Source organism: Vulpes lagopus, chromosome 21 (assembly GCF_018345385.1).
Source record: "Vulpes lagopus strain Blue_001 chromosome 21, ASM1834538v1, whole genome shotgun sequence".
NCBI lineage: Eukaryota > Metazoa > Chordata > Mammalia > Carnivora > Canidae > Vulpes > Vulpes lagopus.
In genome coordinates, this window is record NC_054844.1 from 23,060,316 (window position 1) to 23,075,464 (window position 15,149).

Genomic DNA, 15,149 nt, shown 5'->3' on the forward strand with positions numbered 1-15,149 from the left:
TCTGCCTCTCTCTGTCTCTCATGAGTAAATGAAATCTTAAATAAAAGGATAACAGGATAACTAGATGTACCTTTTAGCTCTGAATGCCCTATGAAACAAAACTATTAGAAAAATGCATTGAACTTTATCAACTTCCTGTGTCTAGAGGTGAAATAACTGGACTTAAGAAATCTGACTTAATGACAACTTAGTTTATTAAAGGGGACCAATAATGCATTTACCAAGATACTACCCTAATAAAATGTGAAACAGTAGCTTTATAATCAGGACACGTATTGATACATAATGGAATAATCCTTCTCCCTTAAAACAATCCATCTTTAGATGGAATCATGTCAAAAGCCGTTGCTTACGAGTTTGAAAATCTCAAGCAATGAAGCAGTCGCCATTAAAATCATAAAAGGAAAATCACTGAAGATAAATAATTATGTTAAATTATGTTAAATAATTATGTTAAATCATATCAAATCTGTATTTGATATGATTAATTTAAGCCAATTCACATTGTAAGAATAATACCCATGTGCCTCTAGGCTATAAAGTTAGACGATGATGTTAAATATCAGAGCTCTGTCATAAACGGGGAACAAAGTAAAAACTCCCAACCCACCCCCACTCCAGAATGGAAATACAGCACATATATAATCAGACTAATTTACTGGAGGAGATAATATCTTCAAGCAAATGACTAAATTCCTTTTGGAGGATTTTAGTAAGTGTTAACTTTGCCAAATGAAAACTTTTCATAAAATGGTCTAAATAGTAATAACAGCAGCAACAATAATAACAATAAATGTAGGAGTTGATTATTCAAATGAATTTCCCATTGCTGTTTACCAATGCTGCTCCAGTAGTTTGGGAGTACTTTTGGAAACCGGAAATGGAAATCTAACCACCTGTAGGACCTTCTTAGTAAGCTAGTAGAAAGAAATCAGAGTGGAAGCGTAGTAGCACATTTCCAATCCCTAAACTGAGATAAGGCAGAGGTGATACTTGTCCAAGGACAAAGCTGACTCCCCCCAAGACTGAAGCTTACAAAAAATCACTGAAAAGATGAGGGTAAGTAATTTGGTAATACAGGTTTGTTGCGACAAACTGCCAAGTTATTAAAAAAAAAAAAAATCCCTTGCATCTTGGGTCCAGCTAGCATTTCATTTACACATTTAAAGAATTAAATTATAGGCAAATGCTTGGAAATGACAGACGGTGAAGAAACAAAGAGTCTTACCTCACCCTTGTACAGTATATCAGAAACTGGGCAAACAACACAGGCTGTACCGGAGCCAAACATCTCCCTCACCCGGTTCCCCTCCAGGGCTGTTGTCAAGTCGTCCATAGTGAGATACCTCTCGGACACCTTAAATTCACCCTGTTGGCAATATAAAAAATTAAAATATGAATATTTTCAAGGAAAGGGCATAAAACCCACCCCCCCCCCTGAGGTACTTAGCTTCCTACTTTACATTCTGACTGAACTCAAATAATGTGAGAATCATCCTCTAAGGGAAAGCTAAAGAGACCACCACCACCATATGGGTAAACACACTGCGGTGTTAAGCTACCTACTCAAGGTCATGGCATCTCTAAGTGAGATGATTAGAGAATATAAGACTATCACTATAAAATACATGCTACCTTTTCATACACTGCCAGCTTTTTAGGCCTTTTATCTGTTGCCATGCCTGAAGTCTCATAAGATAAGGCACCCCCAGTGCTACTTAATGCGTGCCCTATATTAACAGTGTCTTGAACTCTATCATAAAATATATAATAATAATTATAAATTAGCTATCATTTATTCAGCACCATGGCATGCCAAGTTCTCTCACTTTTAAGGTGGGTATTATCATGCTCATTTTACAGATGGAGGGAATTAAGGTTCAAAGGGAGGCTAAGTAACGTCCCTAAATCCACACAGCTACTAAAATGGCAGATACTGAACTCAAACTCAGGTCTCATCTGACTGGTTCCAAATTTCCTCGTCTCTTCACTCTTTCATGGAGTGAAACTATCGACTGAATTTCACTATCTGGAATATTTCATTATTTTATTTTATTTTATTTTATTATTATTTTTTATTTCATTATTTTAAAACGAAGTATAACCCAGGTGCGTTCATTATTTTAAAACATAGAAAGTATATTTGGACTTTGAGGAATTGCACTGTGTATTTCTTTTCTTACTAAATTCACTGATTCGGCTGACTTGATAGCAGAAATCCTCTTCCTTCTCTTTAGTATCTCATTTGGTCAAATTTCATCACAGAATTATTAGTATAACCTCACTGACTTCTGAACCATTTGAGCATGCTCAAAGAGAGGAAATGAAAAAAAAGAATATGATGTTTTTAAGCTATCTGCTTAAACGATCTGTTTAATACTCATTCTTCAATCTGTTTTATTCTCATTCTTTTATGTTAGTGGTTAAAGTTCAAAGTTTGTCTTATCTTATTAAAAAAAAATCTATCTATTCTTTGTTGTTTTTTTAAATAAGAGTATTGTTTTTAACTTACAGATCCACAATAGATAAAAATGAAAATCACAGTCCTTGGCAAGATTTAAAACATTAGAAAAAGAAGGCATCATGCTGTAAGTATGATTTGGAAGCGTAGGAAAATACGCCTGCAATAGAAATATGGCTTTTTGCAAGTTTCAATTTATCTCAGTCTGCAATTGCAATTATGTTGTTCAAAGGTAAATAAATAAATAAATAAATTCCAGAAAATCAGCCAAGTTAACTGAAAACAAGATGAGCTCTGTGTTCTGGTAAAGAAAAAAAAAATCTCTTGTAAATAAACAGAATTGTTTTTACTCTGCTCACCCTTACTTATCTTTGGACAATTTCCCCTGTCTGGCAAGTAATGGTAACCCCCCACATGCCTCTTGGCATTTATGTCTCACTGTTTTAAAATAGCTTTTAAAATAAATTACAGCTAAGGAGTCAAGGAAAAACTTCCTCCATAATAACCTATTTTTCAAGCTAGCAAATCATTAGTGTGGGAAACCATTTCCACTTGCAACTTGTCATCAAACCTTCTGTACTTGGTTGATTTTTTTCTTTAATAAAACAAAAATTACTGAGCTTCGAAAATACATCTTTCCAACTGCAAACATATTTAGGACAGGGCAAGCTGTTTGAAATTATACCAACAGTTTGTAAATGTCATGCCCAATGTGCCAGCCAGCATGTGGCAGTTGGGTCTTGTCTACTTCAGGGTTTTGTAGAATTATTTATAGCACATTTCCTTTATTTCCAAAGCCTTTTCCAGAGAAACTATGCTAGTACTCTCCTAGATAATATGTGCATTTCTAAACATTTGTCCTATTAATACTGTTTGACCACAGTGTGCTCAAAGTCTTTTCATGTCCCTTGGAGACCATTTTAACACATAGGTCAAAAGTTCCATCCAAGAATCTTTGCCAGATAACCAACTCATCCAACATTCATCTTGAGTATGTTATAAATGTCATTTCAATACCAAATGGTTTCACATGCTTGCCCGTGTCACATGGATCAGAAACTCTACTGAAAACAGCTACATTTGCTTGAGTGTTTTGACTTTGAAATAAGCATGTATGTGAATCGGGGAGGACAGGGGGCAGGAAGGAGGGGAAAAAAAGGCAGCCAAACTAATAATGTTATGTTAGTAAACATTTATATGCCAGTAAAATTCTTTAATTTCTCTGACTAGCGTGGTTACACTGGAATAAATAGAGGAAGGGAAGAACTACAAATCACTGCCAACTGGAAACAACACTCGTAGACTGGAAAAGTTCAGGACTGGCTAAATGGAAGCACACAAAGTATAACCCAGGTGAGTTCATAGGAGACACCTGGGATAGAGCTTAAGATTAGTACTGAATACTTCTTCACTAGGGTAACCTGCCAAACTCTTTTCTCTCTGCCCTTCCTACAAACAATACTTACTTAACAGTCTTGCCAAGACAGTCCTTCTGGAAGAGTTATCTCCACTTGTGTGAAGATTTAAAGATTAGAAAACACTGGATGGAACCACAGAAGATTATTTCAACACTAAGCTGGGCTTATTTCGATTACTTTTTGTTTCATGCTTATAAAGTTGTTCATGTCAGGGGCACCCACCCACTTGTGTGCCAGGTCCAGAATGCTCTGCCTCGTGACTCCTGGAAGAATGATGCCATCTAGCGGAGGAGTTGCCAGCTCTTCTTCTGTCAATTAGAAATTGGAGTATTTTCAATCTTTATCTACATTCACCATGCCTTACACATCAACAGCCATTTTTAAGAACTGTTTCTCTCAACTTTGCTAGTAAAAAACATTGAAGATGATGCTACCGTTCTGCATTATCTGACTTCCCAAATCAATTCACACTTCAAGTAGATCTTTATTTTAAAAAAGATAAGAAAGAAAGATAAGAAAGATAAGAAAGATAAGAAAGATAGAAAGAAAGAAAGAAAGAAAGAAAGAAAGAAAGAAAGAAAGAAAGGCACTCATCTAATTGTTTTTGATTTACCCTAACCTAGTAACAACTGAAATGATTTTCTACTAACAAACAGTAAGAGGAACATTCTGAAGTCAAAATTTACCTCAGTGGATTAACGCTGGTTAGTTAGATCTTATCTCACGTAGATAGATCTTACTCAGGAACACTGGTCAATACCAAACATCTAAGAATACTGTGGAGGAGCCCAGCCTCAAGAAGCACGTATGCCTGTTCAGGTTGGTCACTGCTTCCACACTGCCCTTTACAGGTCTATCTATCTATAATGATTTTCAAACCTGGAGGAGTATCCACATCAAATATGGAGATAACAACTTCACCCTCTGCAAGTCAAATGTTAATGCGTTCAGGATAGGCTAAAGCATATATATGTGGCTACCAAAAAAAAAAAAAAAAAAGAAAGAAAGAAGGAAAAAAGAAATCCAAAGATCAAAATAAAACTCCGTGGGTGATTTATAGAGAGCAAGGCTGAGACACTAGTCTACTATGAGAATGATTACGTGCTTTCCTAACCAACACGAGAGCTGGTATGATGATCTGTCTACAAAAGTCAACATGATCTGACAACCACACAAGCTCTTCTCACAGAAAAAGTTTCTGGTATTCAACAACCCCTTCTCTTCCCCACATCTGGCACCCAGGAGTCTAAATCTAGTGAGAAATTTAAAACTTAAATCATCACTTTATAAAGATGTTGAACCTTGTAACAGATGTGTTGCTTATCATGTGTTTGCAGAATAAACAATGTATGCTTGAAAGGATCACCAGGTAGCAAGAACTGTAGAAATCACATTGGTATCTTTAAGCTCCCCTAAGCGATTTTAAGCAGCTAAAAAGGACTTCAGAAATCACCTCATGCAATCCTTATATTTTATAGAAAAAGAGAGGCTCCATAAACTTAAATGACTTGCAAGACTGGTGACAATGGAGGACAGTCAGGATCAGAACTTGTGTCCCAACACTAGGGCCACTGTCCTTTCCTTTAGTATACTGTGGTCCAGGCTCACCTACTCCACCATGGTTACATTAGACGTCCCCAACACCCAAGCTATCCAAAAGACCAAAACTCTATATTCAGTCCTGTGTCCCCAAACTTGGCACTTTGCCTGGCCTAGTGTGGTATGTAATAAGTGTTTCTGAATTAAAAAAAATAAAATAAATGAATAATCCTCTTTGCTAGGAGACAGCAGTATGATTTTTTTGAAGTTTGTTTCTAAAAATCATCTGCTCAAAACCACTTTCTGGAAGGAAGAAAATTTGTTCTTGGCAATGTTCTTAGGGCTACTTTTTGTCATGTTTAGAAGTGTTGATCTCAAAATAAACCTGTGTTTTGCAATAGCTAGCTAGCTGGATACATAAATGTAGGATCTATGTGTTGTATATGTGCACAGACCCCACACATATAGACAAACATACTTCCAGTGCCTCCAAACTGGACCTTTCTTAAAGCTTTCTGAGCTCTAAGACTACATGAAGTTAAATAAAAATAGAGGCCTCGCATGTGCAAGTGCAGTTTTGTGAAATACACTTAACACCCAAAACTGTAACCACTAGCCTAAGGTCAAGGCACAGAACATCTGTTTCTCTGGTTGCCAGACAGAGATGATGACATGACAACATTTGGGTGAGAAATATTCATTTTCCTCTGCAACCACAAACATGCTTACAAGAGCCAGAACTAGCTCCAGATTGCCCAACATGAGGAAAACAGAGCCTACAAATACAACTTGTTTTTGACAAAGAAATCATTTGTAGGAGATGAAGAATTTCGAAGCAATAACAGCAGAAGTCATCTGTGACATCCCAAAGTCAATTTCTAACAAAAACCAGGAATGTGGGTTTGTGGAAGTGCCCAAATACCATCAGCACAATTATTATTTTTTTCAACAAATATATATTGAGTGCCTATACCAAGTGCAGTTGAATTATCTACGCATTATGAATATAGCACTAAACAAAACTGATATAACTCCTGTTAACTTTCTAACAGGTAGAGGTAAGCAATAATTTATGTTAAATAGCATGTTAGACTATGGAGAAAATAAAAGAAAAAAACAGGAAAGGCAAAGGGAAATGCTAGGAGTGATAGGGGAGGGAGTTTGTGATTAAGATGCTTGAAGAAAGCCTTACTGGGAAGGGGATTTGTGGGCAAAGACTCACAAGCAGGGAGCAAGCCACACACACATCTGAGGGAAGAGTGCTCCAAACAAAGTCTATAAATGCCTGATGTCTGAAAAAGGATCATGGGGCCTGAGCAGCCTGAGTAACACCAACATTCATTGCCATGATCATCCTCCCAAACTCACTCTAAACTCAACCACAGGAACACCTGGATGGCTCAGTGACTGAGCATCTGCCTTTGACTCAGGGCATGATCCTGGTCCCGGGATCGAGTCCCGCATCATGCTCGCTGAGAGGAGCCTACTTCTCTGTGTCTCTCCCTCTCCCTATGTCTCTTATGAATAAATAAATAAAATCTTTAAAAAAAAAAAAAACCTCAACCTTATAGCTGGGTCTTATTCTCAGGGCAGCTCCAGAATCCAGTGCAAGGTAAAATTGTTCCAACAGTGAATGGCAAACATGTACGGTAAATCACTCATCAACACAGCAAGCAGAGAAGCAGTGCTGTGTGATCTTACTCCCAGGGTCACTGTTACTAGAATCAAAACCTCATGAATTACAGGCCAAGTGCCACAGATAGTTACTGTGCATGTGCTGCAAACACAGATTATCTACTTTATATACTTTTGTGGAGCACCCATCTTGTCCAAAAGTGGTAGTGAGTGTGCTCATAGAAAGATGGCAGGTTTTTACTGAAAGAACTCTACTCATACCTTCAAGGGGTAAAGTTTGTGAAAAATCAATATTTTGTTGATTTTCAACTCATTATTCTTTGTATTTTCCAAAAGCCACATGGTATAAATCAAAGTCACTGTGGAGCTCCCTTCACTGCCTTCATTTGTTTTTAGCCCAAAGGTTATTCCTGACATTCTCCTGACTTCTTTTATAGTACTGTCCATTTATCCCACTTCGTTTCCCGCTTTCTTCAAATTTTATTTGTTCTGTTCGGTGAACACCCTCAAGTTGAAAGAGCATGAAAACTAAAGCTCTCAGGCAACCATAATCTGAATAGAACTCTTAAGGTCTGGTATATTTTGTAAGAGTCAAAAACCAAATTCACTCATTTCTATTCTGACCTTTAAAAGTCATGGCAGAAATGGTTCATGATGATTGTTTGGATAAGCAATAATTTTTCACCAGGACAAGGTTCTAGTGTTGCTGTTTAAATTGTGTAGCTCTGATTCAGACTGTACTTAAATCCTGACATCTCCTATCCATAAATAATGATGGTACCACTTCTGTATGATGTAATTGTTTTTGTTTAGAATTGTGTGGATTTTTTTGTGGGGGAGAGAGGTGGAAGTGAGCAGGTGGAAAGAATAAGTTGAATTAATCTATTATCTCCTAAATACAGAGTGCAACCCTGGCTGTCAACTTTCAAGCTTAGCTTTTGATGTATGTCATATGCAATGACTCAAATTTAGAAATCACGAATATTCCAACATAAATTTTGTTTTTAAACAGTGCCAAGTACAAACAACAGGAATGGAAGGATCAGCATGCTCTGCATCTGGCTTTTCAAATGCCAAGGATTACCAATGGTCAACCCTAGGACAAGGTGTACTCACCACACCTTCTGTTTATTCTACCTCTGACTGGAATATAAGGCTCATTTTATTAATCTACAACTAATGCTCATAGCTCTGAAGTCAGCCACATCTGAATCACCATTTTCCTCTATTAGTAGCCAAAAAATAAAAGAGCAATAGAAGTTACTGTGGTGACTTTAAAATAAAAATTTCATTTAAAATTTTAATTGAAATGAATACTCAGTCTACATAAGTATTTGGAAACTTATATTTCTAATCTCTATACTCAGTACTGTATAATTATATAATTAATAGCCTAAGAACATAAACAAGCCTAAAAAAGATGTCTTTAAATTTTTATGACTATTAAAAGTCTAATGGAAATAAATGCATATACCTCTATTTTTCCCCCCATTGCTTTTTTTTTTTTTTTTTTTTAAGATTTTATTTATTTATTCATGAGAGACACAGAGAGAGAGGCAGAGACACAGGCAGAGGGAGAAGCAGGCTCCATGCAGGGAGCCCGATGTGGGACTCGATCCCGGGTCTCCAGGATCACGCCCTGGGCTGAAGTCAGCGCTAAACCGCTGAGCCACCCGGGCTGCTCTATTTTTCCCCATTATTGGTCATTTCATCCAATACCACAGCCATTGTCAACACTTTGCTAAATCCCTATGGTCTCTGCTATCTAATTAGAAAAGAAAGATAATGAGTATTCAGGATACTTAAGGTAATGAAGAAATACTAATTTTTATAGAAGACACATATTAATAGCCTTGAATGAATCAGGATCTATGTATAATCCCAAAATGGACAAGCCTTCCCTTAAATATACTGTGTTTTAATCAAATTGAGCTCCCTAGTAAATCTGAAGATTTCTAATGTATTATCAAAATATGTACAAAGGGCAATAGTTGTGAAAAGACTTTTAGCAAGAGGATACACTAAATTTCATATCAGTAGTATCAGTAGACTACGCTTATCACTAGAGCATTTTCCACATATAGCACACGGTGAATGACCACTGAAAAAAGCAAGGGATTTCAGATAGGAAAACAGGTTAGAAGATAGCAGAGGGGATAAGGCAGCAAATCTTCAAATCATGGAGATTTAAATTCCTTAAGTTGATATCTCAATTATAAGCACATCTAGAGCCCAAACCCAAAACAAAATCTTTATAAATTCTGTGAATTTAAACTCATTTCTACTTAAACAAAAGCATAGTAGTTCTTAGCCCCTGGGCTAGTGCTACTTACTCCTTATTCTATGGTCCCAGTTCTTTTCTTTCCAGCCCTATTGAAAATGACTGACAAATTGCAAAGAGTTGAAATTTGAGTGAATTACCTCCATCTTCATTGATCCAGTAAAGAAAAAGATTCATAGTTCCAACTTCAGTTATCTGATTATCCTCTCCATAGAGCCACAGAACCTGCTGACAGCCGCTATCCATTGCTTCACATTGGGCAAAAAGTGATGAGCCATAATTCCTTTTAAGTAAGAGGAAACATTGATTATGAATATACTAGTCCCCCTATCTTCGTTTTTTTTATAAGTTTAACATTAAGTAGCCTTTAATAAAGCATTTTTAAAAAATTTTTATTTATTTATGATAGTCACACAGAGAGAGAGAGAGAGGCAGAGACATAGGCAGAGGGAGAAGCAGGCTCCATGCACCAGGAACCCGACGTGGGACTCGATCCCAGGTCTCCAGGATCGTGCCCTGGGCCAAAGGCAGGCGCCAAACTGCTGCGCCACCCAGGGATTCCCCCTCCCCCCCCATCTTCTTGTACCAAAATCCTCAGGTCTTTGGGACACCTGGGTGGCTCAGTGTTTGAGCATCTTGCATGGGACATTAGCAAACAAGTCTGAACACTACCATATGACAATCGAGGGCTTGGAAAGAAACCCTAACCCCACCCTTGAATTATGTTAGCCCCAAACAAACATGCAGAAACAACCAAACATACAACAGCTACTACAAAGCATTAATGTCACCTTCCACAAAATACCCACCTTAGGCCTTTTAAAGTATCTATTTTACATTTGGTCCAGACCAAACTGTCTAATTAAAAGTATAAGTTAAGCTCAAGAGCCACATTCACAGTGGCTGTCTGCCATTTTCATCTGCACAGCTTTGCTTCCCACTGTATTCTCTTTGCCTTTCCTTTGGAGCTGAGTCATTCTGCTTGGGTTGACAGTCATGATACCTTGCCCTGCACAACTGAATTGAAGGGTGAGCATGTAACCTAAGCCACTCATATAAGCCCTTCCTTGAGTTGTTCACTCATTCATTTTAATGTAGGGAACCTAAAGAAAGATGTTGTTTTACCCTCTGAGGGTAGTGGCAGCCTGTTTGCTAGGACATAAACCTGGAGTCTATTGTGTTCATGATCACTACCCTTAAGGGGAGAAAACATCTGAAGTAGGAGAGCTGTAGGCTAATGCACAGGCAGAAACTCTGACAAGAGAGAGGAAGAGGGAAACAGAAAGGAAAGAGCAAGAGACAGAGAGAGAAACAGGTTGAAGAGAAGGATGGTGGGTGAGCAGGACATGCACAAGGGCCAAAGAAACTTGGCAATGGTGATTTGAGCCCCTACCTAGCAGTCCACTGCTACTATCCCACTTACATGAGTCACTCAATCCCTTTTCTGTTTTAAGATAGTTTGAGTTGGTTTCTTTTTTTAAATATATTTTTATAGGGGATCCCTGGGTGGCTCAGCAGTTTGGCGCCTGCCTTTGGCCCAGGGCATGATCCTGGAGTCCCAGGATCGAGTCCCACATCAGGCTCCCGACATGGAGCCTGCTTCTCCCTCTGCCTGTATCTCTGCCTCTCTCTCTCTATGTCTATCATGAATGAATAAACCTTTAAAAAATAATAATAATAAATAAATATATTTTTATAGGGACGCCTGGGTGGCTCAGTGGTTGGGCACCTGCCTTGGGCTCACGTTGTGATCCCGGGATCCGGGATCAAGTCCCGTATTGGGCTCCCTGCAAGGAGCCTGCTTCTCCCTCTATGTCTCTGCCTCTCTCTTAGCCTGTGTCTCTCATGAATAAATAAATAAATCTTAAAAAAATATATATATATTTATAATTTTTAAGTAATTGCTATACCCAATGTGGGGCTTGACCCCACAAACCCAAGAACCAGAGTTGCATGTTCCACAGACTAAACCAGCCAGGCACCCCTTGAATTGGTTTTCTGACTTGCAACTCAAAAGAATACTGACTAATAACTAAAACATTCTAGAAAAACTATGGGAAATAGGCATTATACTATGGCTATAGCAACCTGGGTCATAACATCTACTCACTTTAAGGTATTCTAAGATCCATAAAAAGACATTCAAAATGGGACACCTAGGTGACTCGGTTAGCTGAGTGTCCAAGGTATTTACCCAAAGGATACAAAAATAGTGCCAAGGGGCACATGCACTCCAATGTTTATAGCAGCAATGTCCAAAATAGCCAAAATATGGAGAGAGCCCAGATGTCCATCGACTGATGAATGGATAAAGAAGATATGGTGTATATACATGTGTACATACACACACATACAGGAATATTACTCAGCCATCAAAAATAATGAAAATAATGAAATCTTACTATGACATGGTTGGTACTAGATAGTATTACACTAAGTGAAATAAGTCAATCAGAGAAAGACAAATATCATATGATTTCACTCATATGTAGAGTTTAAGAAACAAAACAAATGAACATTGGGGAAGGAAAGGAAAAATAAAATCAGATAAAAACAGAAAGGGAGGCAAACCATAAGAGACTTAACTATAGAGAACAGAGGATTGCTGGAGGGGAGATGAGGGAGGATGGGGTAACCGAGTGATGGGCATTAAGGAGCGCATGTGATGTAATGAGCACTGAGTGTCTGTGTGCAACTGATCAATCATTAAATTCTACCCCTGAAACCAATATTGCACTATACATTAGCCAACTTGAATTAAATAAAATTAATCAATTAATTAATTTAAAAAATTCTGACACTCTGGCTATACAGCAGACCAAAAAAACCAGTCTCTAGCTGTGAGACCCAGAGAGTAGTAGTTGGTAAAGCTTAATTCAATTTGTGACCACAGGTGAGAACCACTGTGCTAGACTCTCCCTTCAGCTGTGTGCCTTTCTGTTACTTTTCTCACATACAGATATAAAAGAATAATATTATCTCTGATGGCTTCAAAAAAGTGAAATCATCTTAGAATAAAGAAAATCTTCTCTCTCTTCCTCAGATTTACTGAGAAAGCAGAAAGTTCTTGAGCTTAGGAGAATCAATAGCTATTTAATAAATGTCAGTTGATTACAGAGGTCCTAAAAAACTTAGAAGGCGACTATTAATTGGTTTAGAGAAGAAGCAATAATGAAATTTAAGCGGGCTGCCAAACGTCTTTGCCAACTAAATAGGTTGATATTAAATGCAGAATCCTGTGTTTCCCTTGCACTTATTCAGGTTGAAAGCACAGGGATAGACAGTTTTAGAACCTCTTGGAAACAGATAGATGGATTAAAAGTCCACCCTTTGGGTTACTGCCTTCCAACTTGCCATTTATGCTTTTATTTGTAAGATCCAATATTCTCTTCTCTAAGAGATTTCAAGCCAACTTCCATTGATCATGGTCCACTTCAGCCTAATGAGTCAAAGTATTAATTTTTTTATAATAGACTTTTTTAAAGATTTAATTTATTTATTCATGAGAGACAGAGAGAGGCAGAGACATAGACAGAGGAAGAAGCCAGCTTCTCACAGGGAGCCCGATGTGTGGGACTCGATCCCCAGACCCGGGATCATGCCCTGAGCCAAAGTCAGATGGCCAACCGCTGAGCTACCAGGCGTCCCTAGACTTTATTTTTTAAAGCAATTTTAGGTTTACAGAAGAAGTGAGCAAAAAGAGTTCCCATATGCCCTGTCACCCACTTCAGTTTCCCCTATTAACTTCCTGTATTGAATAAGTATACTTGTTCTGATGAGAACTGTTGTTGACTGATGAGCCAACATTGATACACTAATACTAATGGAAGTCCATAGTAACTTGAGGGTTCACTCTTCGTGTTGTATAGAAAATATCAGTTTTTAATTGGCCTTCAGTGATCATGTATTCTGTGATACTGCATTATGTCATCTTTCTAGTAAGTAACAATCTATCCCCAATACTAAAAAGATTTCCTTGCAATTTTTCAATGTCCCCATGTTATCTTTACCCTGGGCAGGTAGGGGGAGCTAGAAAGCAAGATTTAAAGAGGAAAAACTAGATTATTACCTCTTCATCAAGACTGACTTAGTGTAACATGAATTCTAGGGGATGTTCTAACAAAGTGATACACATGGTGGGCAGGGGTGCATATGCTCTGTGAAGAAGTCTGAACAAGTGAAAAAGATACCAAGAGAATAAACAAAAGTAGTTGTTTCAGCCTGACTAGCATCAAATGTAGTCAGGAAGGAATGGTCTACCCCAAAAGGAAAAAAAAAAAAAGGGACTTCTTGGTTTAATGGATTTCATTACCATTTCTCTAGCCATTGAGAGAATGCAGCTGCTAAACTTGTACGAGTACAGGACACAGAATTTTCTAACCTTTTTTTTTTTTTTTTTTTTAAAGAAAAAGAAAATACAGAAGGATACAGAGGGTTCAAAGCCAGCTGTCAACATCTCTCTCACATCCTAGCAGCACATCACTGGACACTCCCAGAGCTCCCTGAATCTACAAGTTTTCCCCAAGCCCAAAAGTTGCCATCATATCACCTCCCAGGACTGCTGCTGCCTGAGTATGTGATACACATCAGCACTTAACGTATACAAAGGAAGAGCTCACACCGGTTAATCCGGCTATTCTTGTTCACCCATAGGGGCATTCTCATATCACGGCCAAGTCCACCCCTGAAATTGTCTAACACTTTTCAAATGCTCTTTTATTTCCAGCCAGCTACATATGGCCAATGAAACCGGCCTGACAGAGCCAAAGCAGGGTTGTCCCTCAGCCAGCTGGCAGCAGGTATGGCTACAATCTGTGGCAATGAAGACAGCACTTGAGTGAAGCGGGCACCTTCCCCAGACAGGACTCCTCGGAGCCAACTGAGAGCCTCCATCCCAGCACCAGATGCTCTTTACGGGCACCTGCCTGCCTGCAGCCAGAGCACCAGCCTCCAGGGGCAGTGCATTCAAAGCACTGTTATTCTTGCCTTAGTTATTTTAGTTCTTGCCTCTGTAGAGCATATGATGGTTCTCCCTTATAAAGGGCCATGGGTTATCCCTTGAACTAGCACAATTTTTTTAAAAATTTTACTTATTAAGAGAAGAGAGAGAGAGAAAGAGAGAGCGTGCACATGTGAACAGCAGGCAGGAGGAGCAGGAGAAGCAGACTCTCGGCTGAGCAGTAGCCCAACATGGGGTGTGATCTCAGGACCCCGGGATCATGACCTGAGCCAAGGCAGATGCTTAACCTACTGAGCCACCAGGTGCCCCGGAACTAGCACAATTTGACACTGAAAAGTAAACACAAAACAAAAAAAAAGGCACTTCAACTTGAATATTATCATACATACTCAGACTGATTTGAGATGGCAATAACTCAGTGGCTGTGAAGGACTCTTTTCTTTAGACAGAAACACAGACTCACTTACCCTCCCATCTTGCAGTCTCCAGTCCCACCTTTCCAGGCTCTCACATACTTTGGATTGGCCCACAGGGACACTGGCTTAAAGGTTCCACTTGAAAAATAAGGTCCCACCGGGCTCAGGATTACAAAGAGCAGGGCTTTGGTAGGCTTCTTGACTCCAAGAGAAGGCTGCGATAGAGAAAAGTACACACAACTGTTAATTTAAATGTAGACACCAAAGTCTAGAATAGATCTGTAACTGTCTCCCAGCGGGGCCGTCTAAAGCACAGGAGCTGTTACTTCTAAAGCTAAGTTACACAAAGCCAGATGGTCTTTTAAGAAAACACAAAGAATGGAGTGCTGAGGTTTCATTTTGCTTTGCCTTCTTAGTTATGATTTTAGGGGAAAGGCAA

General features: G+C 38.6%; 1 protein-coding gene across 3 annotated transcripts in view; it reads right to left on the reverse strand.

Annotated features, from left to right (window-relative positions):
- The window catches only part of BCAT1 (branched chain amino acid transaminase 1), a 102,971-nt gene that overhangs the window by 14,383 nt on the left and 73,439 nt on the right, over positions 1-15,149 (reverse strand). For all 3 annotated transcript variants that reach the window (XM_041736841.1, XM_041736842.1, XM_041736843.1), the window contains exons 6-9: positions 14,762-14,925; positions 9,475-9,617; positions 4,102-4,187; positions 1,229-1,369 (exon numbers count right to left, since the gene is read on the reverse strand). In XM_041736841.1, coding sequence (XP_041592775.1) covers positions 1,229-1,369; positions 4,102-4,187; positions 9,475-9,617; positions 14,762-14,925 — 534 coding nt within the window. The remainder of the gene's footprint in view (positions 1-1,228; positions 1,370-4,101; positions 4,188-9,474; positions 9,618-14,761; positions 14,926-15,149) is intronic.